The sequence below is a fragment of the Numida meleagris genome, chromosome 17, assembly GCF_002078875.1.
Source record: "Numida meleagris isolate 19003 breed g44 Domestic line chromosome 17, NumMel1.0, whole genome shotgun sequence".
NCBI classification, from domain to species: Eukaryota; Metazoa; Chordata; class Aves; order Galliformes; family Numididae; genus Numida; species Numida meleagris.
The window spans coordinates 9,921,750-9,947,075 of NC_034425.1; the positions used below are offsets into that span (position 1 = coordinate 9,921,750).

The window sequence follows — 25,326 nt, forward strand, 5'->3', positions numbered from 1 at the left end:
GTGGGGGGGTGGGTCACCTCCCCTGGGGACCTTGGGGTGAGGAAGCGGTGGCTGCACCGCAGGGCTGAGCCCTGGGTGAGACACGGGGCTCTGCCACTCAGGTGACCTTCAGAGAATCAATCTGCTTGGCTGAACAGACAAAGGTTTGGTTTCGAAGCCGTCACCGCTCTGCAAGCAGCCGAGGAGCCCTCTACCTCTTCTCACTCGAGCAAAGGAACACTGAGCTATGGAGGAGAACCTGGCGGTGACCTTCCCTTCAGGCTGAACGGTGGGGGGGGGGGGTTACAGAGAGAAACAGCCACAGCAGTAACAATTAAACAAAAAAACGCCGACACAGAGAGAGACGATACAGAAAAATGAGAGGGTTTCTTCTAGCTATCTCCTGGTACGATTCCATTAACGTAACTCTAGATTGCACTGCAAAAATAATAACAATAATAAAAATAAATACGGTTCTGTGCATAGCTGTTCACAGGCTGGTAGGATATTAGGACACAGGAGCAACAAATCTTAGATAATGTTCCGCTGCTCCGGCTCGCTTATCAACAGTGGAGACAGCGGGTAGCAGCGCAGCCATACAGGCCAGCAGACAGCTTTGGGCTGGTGCTCCCCTCTGCTCCCTGGCAGGATGCAGCCCCCACCCCTCGGGGCACTGGGCAGCTCCTGCAGGGTGGGTGGGCACCGCAGGTCCCCACTTGGGTCCAGCGACACGATCCCAACTGGAGAGCTCCGACACAGACACTGCAGCGCCGAGCTAACCCCCCTGCCCTTCCCAAAAGCCTGCAGTGCCCTGGGCGCCGCGTGGAGCTGGCAGGGATGCGGACCCAGGTGCCTTGAAATGGAGAGCACTGCTGTGCTGGAAGCAGGAGGAGCTCCATGTGCACGCACCGCCAAAGAAGTTAATCACGCTCCTAATCTCCCAGCAGCCTGCGTAAGTTTTCAGGAAGGGTTTTAATCTGGCTCACAAACACGGAGAGAACTGTTTCAAAGGCACTGTCATAGCAGTTATCCCATCTGCAGTGCCTGACTCACCGCTGAGTTCTCCCTCCTGCATTAATGCTAACAATGCTTTTCATTTAAGCCCTTCATTTAAAGGACTTGCTGTATTAAACCGTACCTCAGCTAAGCAGAAGGAAGGAAAAAACCACCCTTATATTTTTCCCCACGTCTTTTCATGTACCACTCTGGTAATGTACCGCTGCCCACTTCCGAAATGAAATTCCCGCAGCAGGTCTGCAGGCCCTGAAACGCTCAAAGCCAGCAAAGGCACGAGCGCAAGAACGTTACCTCCGTCTGGAAGCCCTCCACCAGGATGGCCACCAGCAGGTTGAAGAGAACGTAATTCCCAAATGTCATGAGGGCAATGAAGTAGAGCGCCGCCCAGGAGGAGGTCGATGCCATGCCGTTGTAGAGGACCTTGTTCCAGTCTTCCTGGGTCAAAATCTGCAGAGAAAACATCCCAGGAGCGTGGAGACAGAGAGCAGCATGCTGGGCACCTGCCCTGGGTGAGCAGCCTGCAGACAAAGCGCCCCAGGTTTGGCATGCGACCCCGAGCTACAACTAACATCCGTATTTCAGCGCTCCCCAGTGCCTCCGCAACAAGAGCTCCATCGAGCCGTGCCGCATCCAACCCAGCCCCACGGGACACACAGGCGCTCTCTGGTTGGTACCTGGAAAACGGTGACAATGGCCCAGAGCAAGGAGTCGAAGTTCTTCCTGTCGGGCAGCGTGTCGCCGTCCCGCTCCGAAGCGAACTTGCATCCGAAGAGGTGCATCCCCAGGATGCTGCGAGGAGAGCGCAGGGCTGAGCCAGGGCCGTGCTGCAGGGCTGCTGCTCCCCCAGCTCCAGCGGGGCCCTTCCCTTTCATTTTTTAAAAGGATGAGTCATGGCCTCACTGGAAAGCACACCTCGAGAACGTGCAGACTGAGAGTGAATTTGGGTCAAATCTGTCACACGCCTTCGAAAAGAAAGCCCGTTCCTTCTCTTTCTTTTCCTTTGTGCTTTGTTAGTCACAACATTTTGTTTCAACTCTTTCTAAACAAAATGTTTTGACTTTCTGCTTTGCGATGACACGATTTTCAGCAAAACAGGCTTAAATTGAACTGGGAAGACAAAAAGGTTCCTGTGAAAAGCCTGAATGAAGCATATCGGGGCTCACCGCATCTTCTCCGATTTTGACATGAAAACAGAATACCTTTCACTTCAGATTGATGCTAGAGGAATCATTTGTTTTCCCCTGCTCTCGGCCAGTAACCTGAATAATCACATTATTCACAGCTCTGTTCGGCGTCGCGGCAGCAAACAGTGCTTCGGAGCACAATGGGAAAAGGATCGTTACTGCACAGAGCAGAGCGGCTTTCATCAGCCTTCCGACACTGGGCACCGGAGCAGTGGCTGTTACAAGGCTCTAGTGGAAATCCAGACCTAAATCCAACATTCTGGGGCTACCCCAAGTCTATTTCTAGCATTCGCACTGCAGAACTTCCCTCCTCTGAAGAGGCCATGTCAGAGCACGAGCGTCATTTCTGCTGGCTTTATTTTAGGAACATTGCCCTCTTCCTTAACAATACTTCCAGCACCAGGCTCGGCTGCGCATAACGAGACAGATGTCTTGGGGTGGTGTCAAGGAATCATCCAGATGAAGGATTTTCCTTGCAAATCACCTCGTCAAGACAGATGTCTTATTTGGCCAGAATTATAAGAAGATTGTCATCAAGCCACTGCCAGCGCTGCTCCGGGACTCTGAGCTCAGAAATGCCCTAGTACGGTCCCTTCACATCCCCATGGGATCCCACCAAACACCCCAGAACGCAAAGCTCTCACCAAGCACCCACCTAAATATGAAGATGAAGAGCATCAGCAGCATGCAGAAGGTGGCCACGTTGTCCATGGTCTTCATGAGGACGACAAGCTGCCGCTGCAGGGCCGGCATGAAGCGCACCAGCTTCAGAACCCGCATGAGCCGGAAGGTCCGCAGCACCGAGAGCCCCCCGCCTTGCTGCCCCACGATCTCCCACACGCTGAGAGGAAAAGAGTTCGTTGTGGGATGGGCAGGGAACACCTGGCATGAAGGCATGGGGAGAAGAAGCAAAGGAGAGGGGGGAATTCGGAGGGAAGAGAGATGGGGAGTGGGAAACCCTCCCCGGGCAGAGGAGCTCTCGGTGCCTCCTGGAGCTGAGCCCCACCAGGGCCAGAAACCCCCAGCTGCAACCACAGTCCCTGTGTGTGCCCTAAAGCAGTTATCCAATGAGGCACTGGTTGTGCCATTTGGGTCCTACGCTCACCCAAGATGGACAGCTTTCTGCATGGGCCTCTTTCTGAAATGACCAGAAAATAACCCCAAGACATCTATTAGCAATTGTGTCTAATTGCGTTAATTTACAGCAGAGAGAAGCATCATAGGAAGGTATTAATGCCCCCTCACCATTAGGTTCCATCTTAATGGACTAGCCAAAGGAAGGGAAAAAGCACGTGAAGAAAGCTCTAGGTTTGTACCTAATCACCACGATGATCCCATCAAAGATGTTGTATGGGTTCTTAATGTAGCCAAAGGGGCCGTAAACGAGGACTTTGAGCAGCATCTCCAGGGCAAAGAGGCTGGTGAAGACGATGTTGCTGATCTCCAGGGCGTTGGTGAGCTCCTCCGGCTGGGAAAGAAGGGGAGGAATGGTTTGTTGTCCATTTGTTAGGCACGGGCACGCTTACACCTGGAAATACAGCCAGCCCGAATAGCACCAGCGTAGGAAGACTGAGGCTGATGGTATTGGGAGAACGTGGCGATAGCTCACTTGAAGCCCAGGAGAGAGAAGGAAAACACCGTTAGATATTTAAGGTTTATACACCCATTGGAAAGTGAGGAAGTAAATCCAGACGCGGACTTCACGTAAATGGCAGTTCATAGCAGGTTTACATCAAAGTGTCCTCAAACGAGTCTTAGCAGTTTCATATCTCACCAAAAGATTTAAGCTGAACTTTTCAAGAGCAGAGGCTTTGGGTGCTATAACTGAAATATCTCCAAAAAAAACTCATTATCAGGAGACCTGAACACTGCTACTGCAGAACAGACCCCATCCCGGTGTTTCAGTCAGGCAACCCAAAAATAGAAGTGCAAAAAAAACCCAACAAACAGACTTCCAGCAATCTTGGACCTAAATTAATGCCTTTCTTGTTCTCCTAGCATACTTCACAGAGGGTTCCCAACAATGTCTGCAGACACCGAGCGCTGCGCTTTCCGTGTCGGGTGGGTGGGCATAATTGGAAAACATACGGCAGAAGACAAAACTGGTGCTCTAGTCTGTTCGGGATCAGATTTCAGCACCAGCATCACCAGGAGGAGGTTTGCACCCCCAGGGCCCTTTTCCTCATTTAACCCCAAAGCACAGCACGAAGCACAGCCCTGCCGCAGGGCCACACGAGCTGCAGATCTCAGCTGCAGCTGGTGGCGTGGGAGCCCAAAGGCTTGGTGCCACCATCTTGCTCACAGCATCATCAGCTGTGCTTCAGAAACAGGAGAAACCAAAGGTTTTACACTTATATGCTGTCTAGTAAGCAGTTAAATCCCCATGGACTTCCAGCCCCTGTTGTTTCTGCCTGTTGAAGTCTCCAGGCACAGCTGGCCAAGCCCTTTTAGTTTGAGTTCCTCCATCCCAATGTGGTGGCAGCTGGGGACCCAAAGTGCTCTGACGTTGTCTCAGCACTCCCTGAGGAGCTGTGCTGGTCCCATGGGACCTTGCGATGACAAAGCAGCGGTCCCCCAGGTGAGGGAGCAGGAAATGGCAGCATCAACAAAGAAAAGTAATTGAAAAGGAAAAAAGGGGGATTTGAAACCCAGCACTGGTTTAACATCCCATCCGTACAGAAACACTCAGACACAAAGTAACACACAGGCTGGAAGCCCATACACCAAGCTGCACCTCAGCACAATTTCAGATAGCTGAAAGTCTACATCAGTCCCGAAGAATGCCAGCTCATGCAGACGGGCCCCGTGCCACAGCAGCAGAGCTCTCACCATCGCAGCAGCAGTGCTGTAGGGAGCAGTGTGCTCCTGGCACGGGCCCCATGGAGCCCCACCGCTGCCCCCCTCCCTGCTGCACTGTGCCCCAACAGCCACCTGCCCTCTGCTCCCTGTGAGCTCTTCATTTCCCTCGCTGGAAAAGGATCTAAATACCTGAGATGCTGAGAGCATATTAAGAAAGTGGAGTGGGATCTCCTGAAAGTGAATGGAGAATTAATAACCAAAACCTGAGATTAATGGTCCAAATGGATTGAAACAGGCAGGGAAGCTTCCTCTCCCCAGGCAGAAGAGGTGCATCCCCAGCACAGCCCAGTGCTGCCACAGGGAAGGAGTGTCCCAAAGAATTATTTTGCAGTGGAGATTGGCATGTCCCAAGGCAGCGGATGGGGGCTGTGAATTACTCAGAGGGTTTCCTCAGGGTGCACCCACGTGGGCGATTCTCATGGCGCAGCTCACAGGGTTCCACTCAGCTCCACATCCCTTCCAGGGGACGTGTTGCTGCTGTGCCATGAACGGTGCCTTCGCACACCTGGGAATGATCCGTGGGGCTGGAGGAGGGCTGAGCTGTGTGCCCACTGAGGGGATGCTCACCCTGCATGGATCCAGCCCCCGGGGCACTGCCGAACCCCAGCTATGGGATTCCCAGGGAGCCACAGACACACAGAGATAACGAGGCTGCTCAGAAGGTGCTGCTGCCTCCGGGAAATCGCAGGCATGTCTGAAGCATCCTCCCTTTGGCAGCGTTAAAATCCTGAGGGAAGTGGCTCTTCCATCCAGTGGGAATTAAAGCTGTCATCTCAAACTAGACAGAAGAGTTTCAGATGTGGCCAGCTCCAACATTTTGAAAGCCCTGCCCTCCATGTCAGCCTCTATTCCCTTTTACCCATTTGCTCCGCACTGCAAATTGAAATTGGAAAATAAGGCAGCCTGAAGAAGAACACAGAAACTTTTGTTCACAAAATGTTCAAATGGATGCTTCAAATATCTCAGATAATGTATTTAAATATATATATTTTAAGTGAAGTCTGCTAATCTCCTCATCAGTAGCAGCAGTGACTAATTACGAGGAAAACATCCTGTGATTAAATGAGCAGCACCCAGAAGGAGCGAGATGCCGGCGCGAGGCATCGGCTCGTCCTCCATAAATCCGGAATTGTGTCTCCAGGACACTCTCCGCACTGGACACACAGACGCGGTGCCCTGGATACATCACCCCCTGTTAGCTGTGTGTTTGCGCGGTGTCAGTGTGTTGCTGCACCGCATGGCACGCTGATGAGAGCTGGCAGCACATAAAGCAGGAGAAGCAGCAAACAAACACCGTGCAGCAAAGCAACACAGCGGGGAGCGGGGCACGGGAGGGGCGAGGTGGGCTGGGGACAGGACATGGACACTCAGAACACCCCAAATTCAGGCACAGCAGAAGGACAACATCCATCCCATTCACCTCCCTTCTGCCGTGCAGGCCAGAGGAGCACCCCAAGCCTGACCCAGTGCTCACATGGGCTGCACTCCCCCAGCAGGGTGATGGAATGCAACCAAACACAACACCCTGGCACACCTTGCAGAGAGTTGACGAGGCTTTAGCTCCTGCCTTCCTCCAGCCATGACAGCAAAATGACCGTGCCACGACCCAAGGGTTGGAATCAATGATCCTTAATGGGTCCCTTCCAACTTGGGCCATTCTACGGCTCTGTGGCACACACTGCCCAGCATCGCTGGCCCTGCACGCACAGGAGCCATGTGGCACACCTGGAGTGGCTGTGCCCTGCCAAGGGGTGTCTGCACACCACCCAGAAACACCTGAGAGGCTTTTCCCTCTATCTATCTATCTATCAACAAAATATAACACCAAAAGCCTTCCGTTCCCCAGCGCAAAGGGGTGGCCGGGCGTGGACGGTCCCTGCTGAGCCCAGCGGGGCACATCCAGGACAGCACACAAACTCCTGAGCCATTCCCCAACTGCGGAACAGAGCCCTCCTGAAAGCATTTCCATGGCAACCACAGAAAAATGCCACAGAAAGAAAATAACGACCTCAGCTCTTTCCCAGGAAACACCAACATTTTACTGAGTCATCACTTGCAGATTTTTTGTATATATATATATTTTATTATTTTTTTTACATAAGGAAAATCAAACAGGTCACATAAACAGGTGAATCCCCTCGCTCCTCAGCCTGACGCCCTTCCACCAAAGCCTCTCTGCACTCCCCATGGATGCAGATGCATGCACTGGGTCCTCCTCGCAGCCCAGGCAAGAGCTGGGGCAAAACGTGAGGAATTAGGAGGAAGGAAACAGCCGTCATCAATCGGCTGAACGCCCTGTCCCACGCTGACTGCCCATTACTCAGAGCTGGCAGCTGGCTTCAGCAAGAAGCAGATGGACAAGGATTCACCCGTTGCCCAGGTCCAAGCTGTGCTGCAAGGCTTTCCCTACAGATCCTTTGCCAAAATGGCTAAAAAGAAGAATTTCCCTCTTGGAAGAGAGCTCGGGAAGCAGCGGGATGGAGGGCTCCTGCTTGGCTCCTCTGCCCTCCGCACCTGACACTCGTTTCCCCCCAGCCGTGCCCCTGCACCCACCCCGCAACCCCACTGAGCCCGAGGGCACTGCAGCGTGCCACCCTGCCCCGCAGCCCCCAGCCCCACACCCACTCCTCGGAGCCACAGCGGCTGCTCTGCCTGAACTCCTTATCTCCCCCAGCCTGAGATTTCAGGATGAATATTATCCCAGAAAATGCAAGAGAAACACGGAGCGGCTCATCCCTGCGCCCGGGTTTCGGAGGAGCTTAAGCTGAACAAAAGCTGCATTTCCACTTGGTCACACCTTGTAAGCACTTGAGATTTAAAGCCCTCTATTTCTAGTTAAGCTCCACCGAGTTTCCAACTTATCTCCCCATTAGTACTTGAGAGGCACCGAGGGGAGGGAGGGCAAAAAGAAACAGGGAAGGAGAAGGCTGTGCAGCACCTGCACGGATCTGCTGAGACCGCCTTCCAGCGCCGGAACGCCATCTCTGATGCTGACAGGCGGCCACGGGGGAAAGCTGGTGGTTTCCTACCATCAGCAAAAGCACCTTTATAATGCAGAGCTGAAATCCGGCGGGGGGCTGAGCAGGGACACGGCCCGACCTCCATAGGGGAACCTGGGAAGATGAGGGCGATGCCTGGGAGAGCACAGGGGAAGCAGCGGTCGGGGGCGTTCGCTGGGAGCCGGGGTGCTCCCGAGCTTCGCTGTGCGCTGGCTCCCACCCGGGGCCACAGGCACAGGCATCCAAGCTGAGCGCAGAGGAACACCTGGCTACCTGCAGAGCAGCGGTGTGCCACCCACACGGGGACGGAGCCCCTCTGCAGAACGTGCATCTTGTGCCACTTTGCTGAGCAGAGTGTGCTGCGGGCGCTGGTGGAGCAGCGATGGCGTGGGGCGGTGGTGGCAGCAGACACAGCAGCTGTGCGGGCGAGAGAGGCAGCGCGGGGAGCTCCGTCCCCGGAGCCAAATGCAGCGGGGAGCATTGGCACTTCCAGCTCCCACCCGCAGAGCTGAAGGAGACCCCAGGGGACGTCGCAAACTCGCGCAGGTTCATCCACAACGCATGCAGAGAACTGAATTGTCTGATAAGAGCTCAAACGTTTTCCCACCGCGTGAAATGTCTTTTAATTCTCACAAGATTCCATCTCCAAAACTGGGATTAAGCCTGCTGTGTGGGCAGGGCGCTGCTGGGAACGCACCTGAGGACACAGCTCTGGAGGAGATTGGGAGCAAGTCCATTAACACACACGGGTTCCTACAAGACCTCATAAACCCCTCAAGGCGCCGAGGAGTGGGAGAACCCCTGAGGTCCAGAGAAGGAATTACCCCCCGTGACAAACAGCCAGCTGGTTCTGAAGGCAGCGATCCCAGTGATTAACAGCTCCGATGCCTTCCATTAGCATCGATTTGACTCCCCTGGTCTCCAACAACAAACCGTTAATAAGAGTAATTTCTGCTGAAGCAAGAGCTAATTGAATACAACATGTGCAAATCTATAGGGCACCTTGTTTTCCTGCAGGCTGAGTGCCCCGCGCAGCTGCAGTGCTGGGAAATTGGGATGTCGCCTGCTCCGAGCCAGCAGCTTCTGAGGGAGGGGAAGCCTCAGCCGCTGCCAGAGCGTGGAGCTTGGCTGGGATGAGCTGGCACAGGGCTGGGAGATGTGTCACGGAGTTAAATAGAGACATGGGACATGCACTAAAGTGGAAGCAGAGCTGTCTCTAGGAAGGAAAGATGTGCATGAATGCGGGACCTCGCGGGCTCCTGGGAAGAGCATGGGCTGTCCAGGGAAGGGAATCTCCTTGCTATAGAGGGGCACGTGCCCATGCACAAGTGCCTTCCTGGATCAAAACCTAACAAATTAGATTTATAGGGGGAATAATCAAATTGCAAGCTTCATAGTGAAAAGGTCAGGATAGGCCACAGACACAGGGTTAAGGGAGTACAGCACTGCCTGGCACTGATGCGGGTGCAGAGCTAGCACTGCCCATGGGGATGGATGCTGCAGGGGACAGGACTGGTCTCTAAGTCCCTGCACCAGTGGGACACAACCCAAGTGCCACCTCGCCACCAGTCCAGGGTGACCCGGGCAGCGCAAACCCCACAGGCTGCAGCTCTTCTGATCCTCCACCACCTCCTTGGGAGACAGAGGAGCACTTGGAAAGATCCCATTTTGGGGCACAGGGATGTGCAAGTAGCAGCCTCCATACAGAATCATAGAATCTTAAAGGTTGGAAAAGACCACTGAGATCATCTGGTCCAACCCTCAGCTCATCTGCACCATACCACTAAGCCACATCTCTCAATGCATTATCTACCATATTTTGAACATCTCCAGGGATGGACTCCACCAACTCCTGGCTGTAACAATCAGAAAGATCAACGTGGTGAAATGGCATTACAGGAAATATAATAGCAAAAGGGACTAGAGCAAAAGACAGGTGTTACAAAGGAAAAGTGCTCACCCATCTCTGAACATCCAGGCTCATAGGGAGAAACTCCACAAAGGAGGGATCTCCAACCAGAGATCTTTCCACAGCAGCAGTCAGCCCTTAAATGAGGTCCAAGAAAAGTGGAGCCGGGCTCCAGCCCTTCCTGTCACACAGTGAATTGCCTTCACCTGTGCTCCCAGGGCTCACTGGGTCCTTTCCCCAGGTGCTCAATCAGTGGTTCAGGCCATGACTCAACAGTTCCCATACGCTGGCCAGCAGCCCTGCAGCTGCCCTCTGCTCTGCGTCCAGCTGGCTTGGAACAGGGGGAGGCTTGAATGCTCCTGGCCCCCAAATCCTGGGATCAAAGTGCTTCTGAACCCCACTGCAATCCTACTGCTGCACCAATGGGTGCAGACCTGCTCATGTACCCACAGCCTGCCTGGGGCTCAGGACACAGGCTGGGACATGTGCAACCTTGGACACCCTCCTGCCCTAAGCAAGTCCTGAGGTCTCTGGGCAGGTAATAACTGTCAGCTCCCTTCTTCCCTTTGCACTGACTTCAGGCAGAAGCAGAAGTACATACATGCGGTTTTTGTGACTATTACAGATGCTCGAATGTGCAGCCTAATGGCTGCTCCATGCCAGCAGGCTTCCTAACACAGCCGCACTCGGTGACCCTCCTGCCCCTCTCTCCATCACCCTGGATACCTGGGAACGAGGCACCCTGCACACTGAGTTGTTTACATCAATAGGCACTGTAACCCATTCTGCCAGCGAGCTTCCCTGTGGCACAGATGGTTGACATTTCCGTGCCACAGCAGCTATCAGACGGGAGCGGTACCGCTGACAGCGCTGCATCGGCTGTGCCATCAGGCACCCGGCACCTGCAGCAGGACGCAGCAGGACTCCGGCGTGAGACGCTGCTGTGAGCTCACAGCCTCCGCAGGCCCCGTCCTCCTCCCTCCGAGATCGGCCTCCCGCTGCCATGAGCTTCTCTCCCTGGATGCTGTCCCACAGAAGCCATTCCTCCTCGCCATCCCTCCAATTTGCTTTCAAAAAGTGGGCAAAAAAAAGGTCTGCAGAGGTCTGAACTGATTTCCTCTTCCTCCCCACAGCCCAGAGGTTTGGTTCTGCCGAGATCCAAACCCCTACGCTGCGGCCTCTGCGGCTTTGGAGCGGCCGGCGAGGACCCTCGGGCTGGGACCGTGCCTCCTTCTCATTAACAATGGTGAAACGCCGCAGAGACAGCGGCTGAAATTCAAGAGCTATTCAAACAAACGGAGATGTGGGGAATAGTTCATGCCGAGCGAGTTCAGACAAGGAAAATCGGAACAGCCAGGCAGCTCAATGCGAACCAGATTTTAAAAACAAAAACAAAACCCCGAGCCCTTCCTTAAGGAAGCTCTCACCGAATTCCTTCCCCTGCTGAGAAGTTGAGCATCACGCCTTGCGCTAAGCCTCTGCATTTCACCCCAAGGAAGGGCTTGAAAAAAAGGAAGCAGCACATTGTGGAGCGCAGCCTGGCTCGCCGCCAGGGCCGGGGGGAGCGCGGCGCAGGAGCCCTCCGGTTTAGCAGCACACTTTGCTCCTGCACTATGGCAGAACAAGCTTTTGCCAAGCCCCAGCGTTTGAACCCGCATCGCTGCGGAGTCTCAGCTTCCCTAAGGCGAATCAGTCGATTGGTTCAGCAGCGTACTTAAAATCCCCCAGAGCCTACCCTGAAATCACCTTTCTATTTCCCTACCCAAAGCTAACGGTTTCTACCTGCACTTTGCTTCCTCCCCGTAGGAAAACAAGCTCTTTAGCGGCCGCATTAATAATCCGCGACAATCTGCTTGTCGTTTCCCTGATGGAAAATTTCACACTGCTGCCCAGCAGCAGCGATGCGCTGAGCGCTGGCACTGCTCGGACCTCGGCCTTCCTCCCCCCCGGTGGAGGCACAGCTGGCGGCACGGGGGCTGCATCCTGCCCACGGCGCATCGCTGCGCCCAGCACTCACACGCACGCAGGAGCCACGTGGAAGCGGCCCCATGCCGGGCAAGAAAGTCAGCCAGGGTGCTGCCCGGTCCTGTGTGAAGGAGCTCGGAGGAAACCCAGCCCCCAGGGAAATGGCTGCTGCAATGACGTTACTGTAGGTGGTGGTCTACAGAGGGGAGGTTTGGGATGGGAGGTTCTGAGGTGGGGGGTGAAGCCCTTGGGAAGGACCAGGGTGCTCAGCTTGGCCGGGATGACTGATGGAGGAACACAAGCAAACAGCAGGAGCAGGCGGGGAGCAGTGTTTTCAACATCCCCTGGTTCCTATTAATTTCAGTGTGCTTGCAGGCTGCTGCTGTCTTCCTAAATATCCCTGCTTGTCCTTCTTTGGGTGATGTCAGCTAGACAAGTGGCTGTGAAGGCTGTTCCAGCCTTCCAGGCATGAAGCAGAGCTCTCCTGGATGCCAAGGCGGGATGCAAAGCCTCCAGAGGAGCTCACTTCTCCCCCCTGGCTGTGGTGGGGACCTCAGCTGACCAGCACCAAGATGCTCTGCAGGTCCCAGAACTGCTGGATCCCACCCAACACAGCTGGGATCCCACAGAACCAGCCCATCCCGGCCCATCCCACCCCTCCTGCAGCACACAGGTACTGGGGTATCCTCTCCCCTCTGGCAAGGTGCCGTTAAGCAACGCACTGCTTTTGACATGGCATCATAAAACACGTCCTGAAAGTATTTATCCTAATATAGCTTGGTGTGCCCAGGGCTGCCTTGCATAAAAAACAAACAAAACAAAACAAAAAAGGTAAATATTCATTAAATAAGCAGAGAGATTAATATAGAAATTCATGGAGTCATGTGTTCTTTGAGCCCCATCACCTCTCTGCAAACAATCACCCAATGAAGATAAATTTGTTGAGGCCGATCACCTGCACATTTAAGAAGGGCTCTTATAAAAGAAAAATCTCATGTTTCAGTGTTTATCATCCCTGCAGAAAGGCCTGGTCCAGCATTTCTCCACTCCAATTCCTGCTCTCATAACTGTCAGATTATGAAACTGCAGACTATAAGCTTCTCAAGTTAACAGAAAAACACCTCTCTGTTCTCTGCCGCCACTCTAAGCAGATGAACTAATAAAAACAGGCTCAGCTATGCACTCCAAGCGCCTGGGAGAAAGGAATCTGGAACAGTAGTAGCTTCAAAATACTGTCAGAGAAAGAAACCACCCACAGGATCTGGAGTCCCCCACGCACATCCGCTTCCTTCACCCTGTTACCAGAAAACCACCACAAAAATCTGCCTTTTCCCATCTACCTGCCTGCCAGGGCCCACTGCTGGTGTGGCAGAGGCCAGGATTTTCTCCAAGACAAAGAACTAAGGAGTTGCATTGTTGTCCTTGATGCAACAAGCCAGGATCTTGCCCATCCCATCCATCCATCCCTCCAAGCACCCATCCCATCCATCTGTCTATCCCTTCCTCCAACCATCCACCCATCCATCCCACCCATCCATCAATCCCATCCATCCATCCCATCCATCCCATCAATTCCATCCCATCCATCCCATCCATCCCAGCAGGACAGTTCCCATGTGCACAGCAGAAGCCTGCAGCAGCACCTCCTGAAATGCTGAATGGGTGACCAGCTTTGGCCACTCACCCTTGGACAATCCCAGCACAGCAGATCTGCTGTCACCTTCCATGTGCTCAAAGGAGGAATACAAACTGTTATCAGTTTCTGTAAGCTGTCTCCCTGCAGGTTCCCAGGAGATGAGCTTTATTACTAAACAAACACGGACTCATGGAAGGTTCTCCTGCAGCTCCGTGAGCATCCCTGTGATAAGCGGCTCCCCACCTGCGGGATTACAGGAGCACAGCTACTAATGCGTGCTGAAAACAAAGGTTAGCCAGCCAGACTGCATTAGGACGTCACGGAGAAGGCGCTGGTTTGAAGGGACACATTTAGCACATCCGAGTCTCCCTGGCGTTCAGGCACTGAGGCATTAATGCCATGGGAGGACACGGGAATTTGGAGCCACTCTGCAGCCACCACCGCCGGCACTGCAGGCAGGAAGGGAACGTCTCTGCATGTAGCAAGTGCAAAACGTGCCAGAATGGGGAATAAACAACAGTGACCTGAGACGCAGGGAGTTCCCAGAAGGGGCTGGTGTGGGACAGGGATGGCTGCAGTGGGGAGAGCCCTGGTGCCCCAAGCAGCTGCTGGTGCCGAGCACCAGCATGTGTGCAGCGAGGTTGTGCAGCATCTCAGCACCCAGGGTCGTGGCTTCCCCAGCACAAAACACACACTTGCGAGAACCAGCCCAGCCCATGCAGTGTCCGTGGTGCACAGGGTATGGGAGCAAAGCATCAATGCATGCAGGCACAAAAGAGACCAGATGGCACCTTCTGGGAGCAGAGCTTGTCATCCCTATGGAGACACTCCAGAGTGGCAACCTCTTTTCTTAATGACAGTATACAGGGAAAAGCTCGGCAGGAGCACAGCCGCCTCTTGCCTGCAAGGACTGAGCTAATAGAGTGGAGGAGCAGCCTGTGATGAGTCTATTTTGGATTCAGCACACTGCTGCTGGAGCGCTCACCAGGGAGCTGAAGGCATTTGTTACTTCCTCCCCCGGGGATGGTAAATTCAATAGACCTTCTGTCCGCGGCTGCACCGACCCCAGCTGCCACGTGGCTGTGGTGCTGGCATGGAGCTGAGCATCCCTGGGATGCGGGATGCGGGATGAGTGAGGGCAGCCAGCTCACCTGCTCATGGTACTCGATGCCCATGCTGAGCGTGTTGATGAGGATGGCCACCATGATTCCACGGCCAAAATATTTGCTGTCCACAATTTTCCGGAAGGTCTCGCACACCACGCGCCAGAAGGCCAGCACCCGGCTGGTGCTCCTAGCCCAGGCTCGGCCGCGCTGCGGGTCCCGCTGGTCGCTGTAGTGGGCATCCTGCGTGAACTCGTACACCCCCTCGCTATCCGAGTCCGTCTCGTTGTCTGTCTGCTTGGCCTCATTGGCCAGTGCCTTCAGGCAGTAGGGGCAGCTCTCAGGGCTGCGGGAGCCACCGTCCAGCTTGGTGCAGGGGCTGGCAATCTTGCAGGAGCTTGGGCAGGGACCTGCAATGCCAACAGGGGAGGGGAGGGCAGCCTGTTAGCCCGGACAGGAGTGATTCCCTACGCACACTGACAGCAAAATGTTGTGCTCAATACGACAGACCATCAGAGCCTGCAGAAAGCAATCACCTCCCCCAGCCCTGGCACCCAATGCTGCAATTAGCAGAAGCTTCGCCACCAGCAGAACTCCCTTCCTGCTCCCACTGGTTGCAGATGCTCCAAAATCCCCAGCTTCCCCCTGCTCCCAGCTGCCAGGTGGCTCCTGGGATGACAACAGCAGTGGGATGTTCTCCCCAGCACCAGCTGCAGAAATCCATGCAGCAGCATCAATGCAAACCCAGAGCTGCAGCAGCTCAGAGCCCAGCTCTGGGGATGGACTCTGGGATGGGGGGATGTGGTTATTCCCTGCACATGTCCTGCCTGGAAAGGCCAAATCCTGCAGTGTTCAAGGCCACCGTGGTGGGATGGAGATGGCATTGGCTGCCTGAGGAAGCTTGGCCTGGAAACACTTCTTGGAGGCTAAAAGCATTTGAGCTCGGTTGGCTCGTGCTCCGAAAGCTCAAGATGTGGAAGGGGAATGAGCACCTTGCAGGAAGGCGTCAAACCCCGGCTCTGGGAAAGCTGCACTTTGTTCCTGATGTTGTTTCAGTCTTCCTGAGCTGGGGATTGAAAGGATCTGGGGAGTGGTCCCTCGGATCACAGGATAAACAGCATTTTAGGGGGAGACTGGGAAGGGAAAGAGAATGGGTTCATTACAAACAATAATTTCTCTTGGATTGGCTGAAGCCTCCCTCCTGGTTTGGGCTGAGATGCACTGGGTTGGTTGGAAGATTCCCATTGGCCTCACCTAGAAATCCATCGCCTTTATCCGTAACGTGGACCGAAAAGAACCCTGGAAAGGCGTGGTGGAAAGAGAAAAGAATGAGGACGGAGCTCCCATTTCTGCTCCACAGCCCCGTGCTGACCCCAGCCCCGCACTCACCCGTGCTCTGCGTCTCCAGCAGCTTGTGCATGGTGCTGTAGGGCCCAGGTGGGATGTTCAGCCCGCTCAGCGTGCTGCTGCCGGCCCCCACCGCCGCCTCCCCCACGCTCTTCTCCTTCCGCACCTCATGGGAGGTGCTGGGGTGCACCGTGGGGTACACCTTGCTTCCCACCACCATGCTCCTGGGGATGTCCTCCGGGCTCGGCTGGAGGAGGGCCGCCCGGCAGCGCACCGGCTCCACGTGGCAATCGGCGTGGTAGATGCTATGGACGGATTCAGCGCCGCCGGCCGTGGCGGTGGGGGCCACGTGCGGGTTTGGGGCGGATGGGGGGAGCATCAGCCGGTTGGTCCCGTTGTGGAGAGAGCCGGTGTCCAAGTCGCTGATCTCTGGGCTGGCGCGGGGCGCCCGCAGGTTCCCGTTGCCCAGGTGGTAGTGGTGGTGGTGGTGGTGGTGGTGGTGGATGAGGTGGTGCACCGAGGATCTCCTCCTGGAACGACGCTTGCCGGCGTGCCGCTCAGCCCCCGCTTTGCTGGCAGGGCTGGCCAGGAAGCCCATCCTGACGCCCGCCACCCGGTAGAGCTCCACCAGCTGCTTGCTGCCCTTCCGGGCGATGTACACCAGGTACTTGAGGAGCTCGTCGTAGCAGCTGCCCGGCTCCGAGAAGCTGGCCAGGGTGCTGGCGTTGGACAGGTAGCGCACCCGCTGCTCCTTCATCAGCTGGCTCTCGCGCTGCTTCGTCTCGGAGAACTGCGTGGCTATCACCACCAGGCAGAGGTTGATCATGAAGAAGGAGCCCACCTACGGGGATGGGAGCCATCAGCCCCAGCCACTCGCACCCCACAGCCCTGCTTTGCCCCATGCCACCACTCACAAGGGCCCCAGAAAGGCCCCCGACCCCCAGGACTCCCACGCCAGGAGGACGCCAGAGATCAAAGGCAGGAGGAGATTATTTTGACAAAAAGCTTTTGCTCTTTTAAGAGGGTGTTTTTCTCTCTCCGCAGACAGCAGTTGTAATTATCGCAATTAGTGGCATTACGATGAATGTGCTGAGCCTTCCTGATAGGAGCGTTTTTTCTGGCAGCGTGTGGGTAGCTTGTGAGCAGATCCCCTTCCCCTGCTAACGGGATTTGCAGGTTACTGTTACGCAAGGGCATCAGCGAGCTGCATCCACAGCTCGGAGATCCCAGTTCCGGGCAGGCTCCCACCAGGTCCTGCTTTCTGCAGATGCCAGCCTGGATCACAAAGAATTTCTGATGCACTAATGGGCTCTCATGCACCGCCGACATTACTGCACAGCACCCGGGAAAGCATTGCTTCCCTTCCTCTCCGTCCTTATGGGAACGTAGAGAGCCAGGGGTTCCTTCTTCCGGGGGCAAGCTAACAGATGGACCAGAAAAAGCACCGTGAAGAGAACAGCCTCTCATCAGGGTTTGATGAGGATCAGAAACCTCTCCAATGGTCCAGTGGAGGATGTGCAGCTATTTTGCTGGATTTGGGCCAATTAGACAAGAAGAGAGGGACTCATCTCACTTATCTCAGCCACATCTGAGTGAGGCACCTAATGATCCTTTAGAGTCAGGAGAGATAGGAGCATCAAGTCTGCAATGCATCTAATTTATTTTGAATGTCTACCTTAGGAGCAGATGAATCACCTCCTAAAGCACCTATTTTTCTCTCCTGATGCTAACGGGAGTCTAGACAACGAGCTCCCCCACCACAGCAGACACTGCTGCTCGCAGCCCATCATGGAGCCCGCCCCACAGAGCTCTTTGCTGGCTCTGCCGTGGATGGGCTCGGTGACGCTGTGGTGTGGGTGGGCCGTGGGCAGGAATCCCTCCCTCCTTTCTCAGCCTGCACTCTGACGTTTGGGGCTGCCTCCCCGAAATGTCCCTTCTGCGCCTGCTGGGCTCTTGGATATGGGGGAGCTGCTGGCCAACCTCCTCCCCTCCAGGTCTGAAAACATGACGGGGGAAATTTGCCTATTTTAAACTTAAATTCAAGGAGGCAGTTATGGGGTGGGAGCGTGGAGGACAAAGAGAGAGGTGTTAGAAGCTGCGGCAAGTGTATCTACCAGAGCTTAAGAGCATCTTTTATTCATGTTTCCTACCTCTCCCACGTGGGAGCAGCCCTTACATTCACCGTGCTACCTGCCTGCCCCTCCAGGCCACACCACAGCCCTTTCCAAAACCGCGCGTTCCCGCCAGGCCACTCACGATGATCAGCAGGATGAAGTAGATGAAGTTGTAGAAGGAGTGTGCGTCCATAACGAAGTACATGATGTCCACCCAGCCCTCCAGTGTGATGACCTGGTGGGGCAGAGGGGGAGGACAAACCCATCAAGGCTGCATCACAGCCCCAAGGGAGCAGGCAATGTCTCTGCTGGCTGGGTCCATTCTTACACCCCCAGCTGGACCCGGTGCAGTGCCAGACACCGAGGAACCGAAAACCACTCCCACCCACACCAATCCCGTGCTGCCATCTGCCCACAGCGAGGGCTGCGTTCAGCCCTTCCTTTCCAGATGCACTTAAAGACAACTACAGCACAGAGCACAGGGAGGAGCAGGCTCTGGACAGTCCTCCTGCACTCACAGCGCTTGGACCAAGCTTTTGTCCATGGAGGCATCTTCTGAGCAAGCACCACCTTGTCTCCCTGCCATTTCCAGCACCCTTGCACTACTATACAAGTACATGCCGACGCAGAATTACCTCAGGAGTGTGGTCACACAGCCCCAGAACGCACGGGGAGGAACAACCCCTGCCCCGCAGGACGGTTTCCATGCCAGCTCACCTGAAATATCGCGATCCAGGCGTAACCGATGTTATCGAAGTTGATGGCGCCCTTGAAGGGGTTGTGCTCCCCGGCAGAGCAGTTGGTGTAGTACTGGTTCCAGTTGACACAGGACGTGTTGGTGGTGTCGTTGTAGGAGTAGTAGTCCAGGGTGCACTCCAGTCCCTCCTCCCTGCGCGTCGGGATGCTCCGGCAGTAGCGCATCCCGTTCTCGCGGGGCTGGGAGCAGATGAAGGGGTTCTCGTCCTCGTTCTCTGTCTGGTAGTACCGCTCCAGATCCACCGTGTAGGGGCTGCAAGCGGACAGAAGGGCTGCGGTTTGCACGACGGCTGCAGGCAGCCTGGCATGGTAACAGCTGTAGCGGCAATAAATTCTAATGTCTTTTGTTCCGCATTTTAAAGGGTTGTTGGTGTTATGGAGATTCCTTGCATCAGGAGGTGCTATGCTCTGAGCAGGGGCACTGAGAGCAGGGCTTAGCCCAGCAGGGTTGCTCTGAAACGTCCTTGCTGCAGTAAGATGGGAACCAGTCAGCATAAGCTCCTGTATATCCCATCCTCCTGGAGATGCTGAGCACAGTGTGAGGACATCCACATGCAAGGACCTCCCAGGTTCCTAAAGCAGTGCCCTCCCAATTCCTGTTAAGCCCATAGATAAGCTGCAGATTCCCTCTGAGGGAATGCAAGCATGGCAAAAACCCTTCGGAGAGATGGAACAACCCACAGCTGGCCCAAAGCTCGCTGTCTGCAGAGCAAGGAGCCATCTCCTTAATGCCACTAGGACTCCCACTAAAGCTTGCAAAGACACTTTGAAGCCTGGTTCAGCCCAGTTAATTCCTGCAGAATTGCCTTTAATGCCGTTCAAAGCTCATCTAAACCCCTGGAATTCTGGCTCAATTAAACAGCACCCAAACCCGTCGCTCGGTTGGAATTACTTAATGGTGAAGTGGCCCCTCGGCTCTGCTGCCATTTGCTTTGCAGGACACGGCTCTCCTGGCTGTGCTGGGAGGGCACAGCCTGCAAGAGGGCTGCTGGTCATCTCAGGGATGTGTGGAGAGGATAAGAGGTACCCCACGCCAGCTCAAGGCTGGAGAGCCCATCGTGATCCTGCTGTATGCAAGGCAGAGATTTGGGGCTTACAGGGTCAGCTCCGAGGAGCACATTTGGAAGCAATGCACTCACACTGAGCAGCTTCACTAAATGTATGACCAGCTCCATCAGCCTCCCCGAGGGCGTCGGTGAGACAGCAAATGCCACACCAACAAACACCACCAGCTGCTGAGCAGGGTTCAGATCTCAGCGCCTTGACAAATGCAGAAAAGGTCACAGTTAATGAGATGCTGCATTTACAAAGCCTGAGCTCTTTGTCCTGGTGGTTCTTCGGGGGCTCTTATCAATCACACAGTTTCCCCAGCACCGGCCGAGGGCTAAGGGCAGCTCCGCAGGACACAAATGGCAAACTGTCACAGCGAGCCGTGCTGGGGCTGTGGTGGCATTTGGGAGCAGGAGCACATGGAAGAACGGGCTTAGTGATGGAGGAGCGCGGCCGGAGGATGCACGGACTCACATGCTGAAGTTCTCGGGGAGGAAGCAGCGGTTCCTGAGCAATCCCGCCCACAGCTGGACCCCCACGATGCCGAAGATGAAGAAGACGAAGAAGCAGAGGAGGAGGACGTTCCCCAGCATGGGCAGCGTGTCCAGCAGCAGCGTCACCAGGATGCGCATACCTGAGGTGAAGGGCAGCAGTCATCCAAGAGGGATATTCCCTCATTCCAACCATGGCCCCCGATCTCCTCACCCTCCCCACCGCAGCCCCACAGCCCCATCAAAGCCCCCTCCCACCCCACCCCCGCCGGGCACCTAACCTACCTCCCCCTCTCTCTCCCATCCTTCATCCCCATCCCAGGTTCTCTTTCTCTCTGAAAGTTTTCTGCCCAATCTCCTTCTTTCCCCCAGATCCCTCTCTGACATGCCCTTGCTCATCTGTATTTCCTTCCACATTTGGGATATATTAAAATTCCCTTCCTAATTCCCCTCATCCACCCTAAATCCTCTCTCTTCCTCAAAGCACGGGCAGTTTATTCTCACAAGTTCAGGAACAGCCAGTTCTGTAACAAAGACAAATTGATGGTGACTTCGACTTGACATTTTCACACAAAAAAATTGATTTCATCTGACGTCTCTGTAATATTCAGCTCATCTCTCTCCTTCTTTCCCATCTTCTGCATTCTCTCACTCGTTTATATTGATTTTCATTTAAGGAAAGTCTCACTGTTGCACCCTTTGCTTTGATACTTCAGACTTTCTCCTCGCTTCCTGCTGCTGTCATCTCCTCTATCACGTTTCCCCTTCTCCTCTTCTACCAGGGAGCAACCACCACACGTCAGCTCCTAATTAACTGAAATGACTTTCCGTGGTTACTGCATTTATCATCATATAAAACTCTCTTCTCCCTTCTCCCACCTTGCATTTCTATCCCATTGCAGCAGCACAGAAGCCAAGACAGACTACCTGGGATGTGAAAATGCATTAAGTGCATTACATCCCCAGTTAGACAGCGGCAGATGATTCAGCCATCCATCAGCTCAGCAGCTGGGAGAAAACATTGCTAGCAGGAGACTGGAGGTGCTGCACTGATTGAAAGAGCAGCAGCAGCCGGGTTAAGCATATGAGTCAGGACCAGAGAAACAAACAGAGTCCTGGCACCTCCAGCACAGAGGGACAGAATCGACACCGATCTGTTCTCTTCTATGCACTGGGTGAGTTCAGGGAACCTCAGTTCATAGAGTCTTAGGATGGTCTGAGTTGGAAGGACCTCTAAAGGCCACGTGGTTCCATGCCCTGCAATGAGCAGGGACACCCCCAGCTCCATCAGGTGCTCAGAGCGCTGCCCCGTTCTTAGGACAGAAGAGAGATCTTCTCTAGAGGGGGAGCATTTAGAATCGTAGACTATCCCCAGTTGGAGGGGACCCATAAGGAGCTGACACAACTACAGCAGAAGATTGGAAGCATCAGTGTCTGTTCTCCCACCTATGGGGCAGAGATACAAAGAGTTTGCATCCCCGGAGGAGCAAGGCCCAACTTACTGGGGACTCTGTTAATGGCCCGGAGCGGCCGCAGGACACGGACAGTGCGCACCGCCGAGAAGCTGACGTTCTGCAGGTCCAGCGAGTACTCCAGCATCCTGCAAAGCAGCAAGGGAGGCGGTCAGCAGGAGGGGCACAAACGTCACCAACCCAGCACTGCGCGTCCGCTGCTCACTGAGGGCTTGCTCCATCAGGAAAGTTTGCCAGAGGAATTAATTAAGGATTATTTGCATATCAGAATAAAGTCAGTGAGTGAGAATGCCCCACACTGGCTCTCCCCTCTCCCACCCACTCTGCTTGCTTTTGCACGGGGTCCAGGACAGAAAGTCCCTGTGCACCGTGGGGCTTACACCCACCGCTTGTTTGCAGTGTGCAGCTCAGGACCCCGCAGCATGGCTCTGCCCGGGGCTGCCCGCTGCTGCACACAGCCCCTGCGCTTACACCCAGCCGTGCCCCATCCCCGCAGCACTGGGACTCCTGCAAAACTGCCCAGGAGCCGTGCACAGAGCACTGCAACGAGGCACAGCCAGGCACACACAGCAGCACACAGGCTCCTGCTGCCCAGGCAGTCACAGGACACTCATCTCATCCCAGAATTATCAAGTTCCATTTTCAAGCTGCTTGGGTGGTTCCCTCCCTCCAGCTTTGATGGTCAGAAGCCTCATTTCAGCCTCAGAGTATTGAGGATGAGCTTATGCACGTTAGCTCTTATGCCAGCGCTGCCTTTCTGGTTGCTGCTGCAGCTGCTCTTTGAGGCCAGTGTTTGCCCACCCAATCGCAGAGCCAGACAGGCACAGCTCCCCCGGCCCCACAGGATCCCCCACTCGCAGGGCACAGCAGGAGGGACCAACCCCATCCCGGTACCCAGGGAGGGGACGTGGGGATGTCACCGTGCGGCGAGGTGACAGGTGCAGTTACCAGCACATCACATCCCCGCACGGAAAATCCGCCGTGCAAAAAGCCCGAATGTCATCTCTGTTCCTACGTGCAGGCGCGACGCCTGTCACAGCTCCGCCACAGACAAGTGCCCGGGGAAGCTCAAGGTGCAGAAAAACGCCTGGTGCTAAGTAGAACAGCTCCGTACCAAGCGCTGAGCCTCAGACGCCGGAGTTTCTCAGAGGGAAAGCAGAGCATTTAGGACTTTCTAAGAACACAAAGAGCTCCTGCACAGACAGACGCACCCGGAGCTGCTGCGGGATGCGCTAAGGCGCCGGTGGAACCTTAGTGCTCCTCCCAGAGGGAAGGCTCCCGGGACAGACAGATGGACAGGCAGACAGACAGACAGACAGACAGACCAGATGTACAAGGGACAACTCGTTGCTGTCCTGCTTGGGGACAGCTCTGGGCTTCCTGTCATTTAGAGGAGATGCAGAGGGCTCCGAGCTGCCCCCGGCTGGGACGCAGCACAGCTGGCAACAGGAGCCAGGTGACAAGGGCGGGTGACAGCCACTGCACGCACCAAGCTACAAGGAACCACGTCCCCAGAGCGGGCAGAGAGCTGCTGCTATCTACAAAGCGCAGCGACCGGTGGGTAACATTAACCCATGGAAAAGACAAAGGAAATGGCTTTGGCCATGTCACGCCTTCAGAAAGCCGCGGTGACATTTCCTGCTCAGGAGCTGCTTTCTAAGCCTCACAGGTCTCATCACGTCCGTGGGCGGTGTTAATTTTAAAAATATCCGCATTAATCAAGGCAAATGGAATAGAACTAACAGGGCTGGAGGAGCAGCGAGCTGCTGGGTCGCAGGGTGAGCCCCACCAGGACCCTGCCAAGTGCAGCAAGTTCGGATGGAGGGGAAGAGCTGACAGAAAGCGGTGGTTTGGCTGGAAAAAAAAATCCCAAAACTTCAAATTTTCATAGACGGGTTTGAGTCAGCGGGGCTGCGAGGGGGGGCTGGTTTCTCCCGGGGCTGAGGTCCGAGCTGCAGAACTGCAGGCAGAGCACAGCTCAAGGCTGCACCTCGGGTGATGGGTGTGCGAACAGAGAGGGGATGGAAAAGCAAAAACGTGGTCACATCTCCTCAGCAGGCTTCTATAAGAGCTCCTACGGAGAAACAGCCCTCGCTTCACCATCACGCCTTACTCTTGTCATCGCTTTTCGGCAGCTCATGATTCTGTGAACAACTGCTCTCAGGGATGAAGCATGGGAAGAGCAAAACCGCAATTCCACTCCGAGCACCTTGAGAACTCGCTGAGAACAGCAGCCACCGGCACACAACCAGACCACCCTGCTGCTCCCACAGGAGCAGGGCGAGCATCCCACCAATCCTATGCTTCCATTACTCTCTCTTGTTATGTTTTAATAAAAAAACAAATATAAAAGAGTCAACTTTGCTATTGATGTGCATTAACTACAACACGTCTTTAATGCGCAGCCCAAGAGAGCTCCTCCCTGCTTACCACAGCCCGGGCCAGGCAGGGACCGCACCGTGCTCTGTGCTGGGGGCTCTGGGAGGCAGAGCAGGCAGGGAGCGCGGCCAGGAGTGACCAGGCAGCAAAGGGAGAAAGAAGCGGTGTCTGCTCAGAAGAGGCTGCCAAGCCCTGCTTCTCCTCAGCTGTAAGCAAAGCATTTCAAGTGTTTAACTTGGGAAGAAAGTGCTTAAGTGGGCCGACCCATTACGGCGAGCACAGCACAAACAGACACTCCACCAAACAGTGCTGGAGTGCAGAGCTTTGGCAGAGCTGCGCTGCTCTGACAGGGCATGGATGGAGCATGGCCCCAACAAGCAGGAATGCAGAAATGCAGACATGGGGCACAGCCTGGTGACCTTCAGGTGCTCCTTGCAAATCCACACTCCCTTGACTCTCTCCTCTACAATTACAGAACGTAACAGAGTGGTGTGTCACAGCTTTTCCCCTTTTCCCCATAACCCACAGCCAAAGCCACGTCTTGCTGAGTTTTGATAACACAGCTCTCATCTGCAGCAAGTTTCCCTGTAATTACAGAGATACGTTGCAGACATCACACTCTCTACAATTAGTCCTAATTGCATTACATTGTCACAAAGAAGCCATTTATTCTCCGTGAGCTCATGAGATGGCTCTGAACAGTTGAACAGAGCTGAGCAGCGCTCAGCAGCAAAGCGGGACCGGCACTGCTCACCCAGCACCTCCTGGGCCAGCATGCAAGGAAGGGCTCCTGCACCACAGCCCCAGCTTTCATCAGGGGTTTCTGCGGGAGCTCTGCCCACCATGGGAAGCAGTGCAGAAGTGGGGCTGGCGCTTTGCCTCATCCTATTTCCAGGAGGTTTGGGGCTGGATGAGATTTAGGGCAGGCTCTGAGGGGCAAAGGGCTGCCTGAAGCCTTGATGTGAGCCCACAGCAGGGACCCTGCACACTTTATGGTGTTTCTAGCGCTGAGGACTGGAGCATCACCCTGCACGCTCTCCTCAGCAGCTCGGCTCTGGAAAATCCC

At 54.9% G+C, this 25,326-nt stretch overlaps 1 protein-coding gene across 2 annotated transcripts in view; it reads right to left on the reverse strand.

The window, feature by feature from the left end:
• Positions 1-25,326, reverse strand: part of CACNA1G (calcium voltage-gated channel subunit alpha1 G) — a 107,653-nt gene that overhangs the window by 55,953 nt on the left and 26,374 nt on the right. For both annotated transcript variants that reach the window (XM_021414948.1, XM_021414949.1), the window contains exons 4-14: positions 21,912-22,009; positions 20,393-20,552; positions 18,830-19,121; positions 18,255-18,347; positions 16,041-16,839; positions 15,906-15,950; positions 14,700-15,061; positions 3,497-3,648; positions 2,836-3,021; positions 1,671-1,785; positions 1,288-1,443 (exon numbers count right to left, since the gene is read on the reverse strand). In XM_021414948.1, the coding sequence (XP_021270623.1) occupies positions 1,288-1,443; positions 1,671-1,785; positions 2,836-3,021; positions 3,497-3,648; positions 14,700-15,061; positions 15,906-15,950; positions 16,041-16,839; positions 18,255-18,347; positions 18,830-19,121; positions 20,393-20,552; positions 21,912-22,009 (2,458 nt within the window). The remainder of the gene's footprint in view (positions 1-1,287; positions 1,444-1,670; positions 1,786-2,835; positions 3,022-3,496; positions 3,649-14,699; positions 15,062-15,905; positions 15,951-16,040; positions 16,840-18,254; positions 18,348-18,829; positions 19,122-20,392; positions 20,553-21,911; positions 22,010-25,326) is intronic.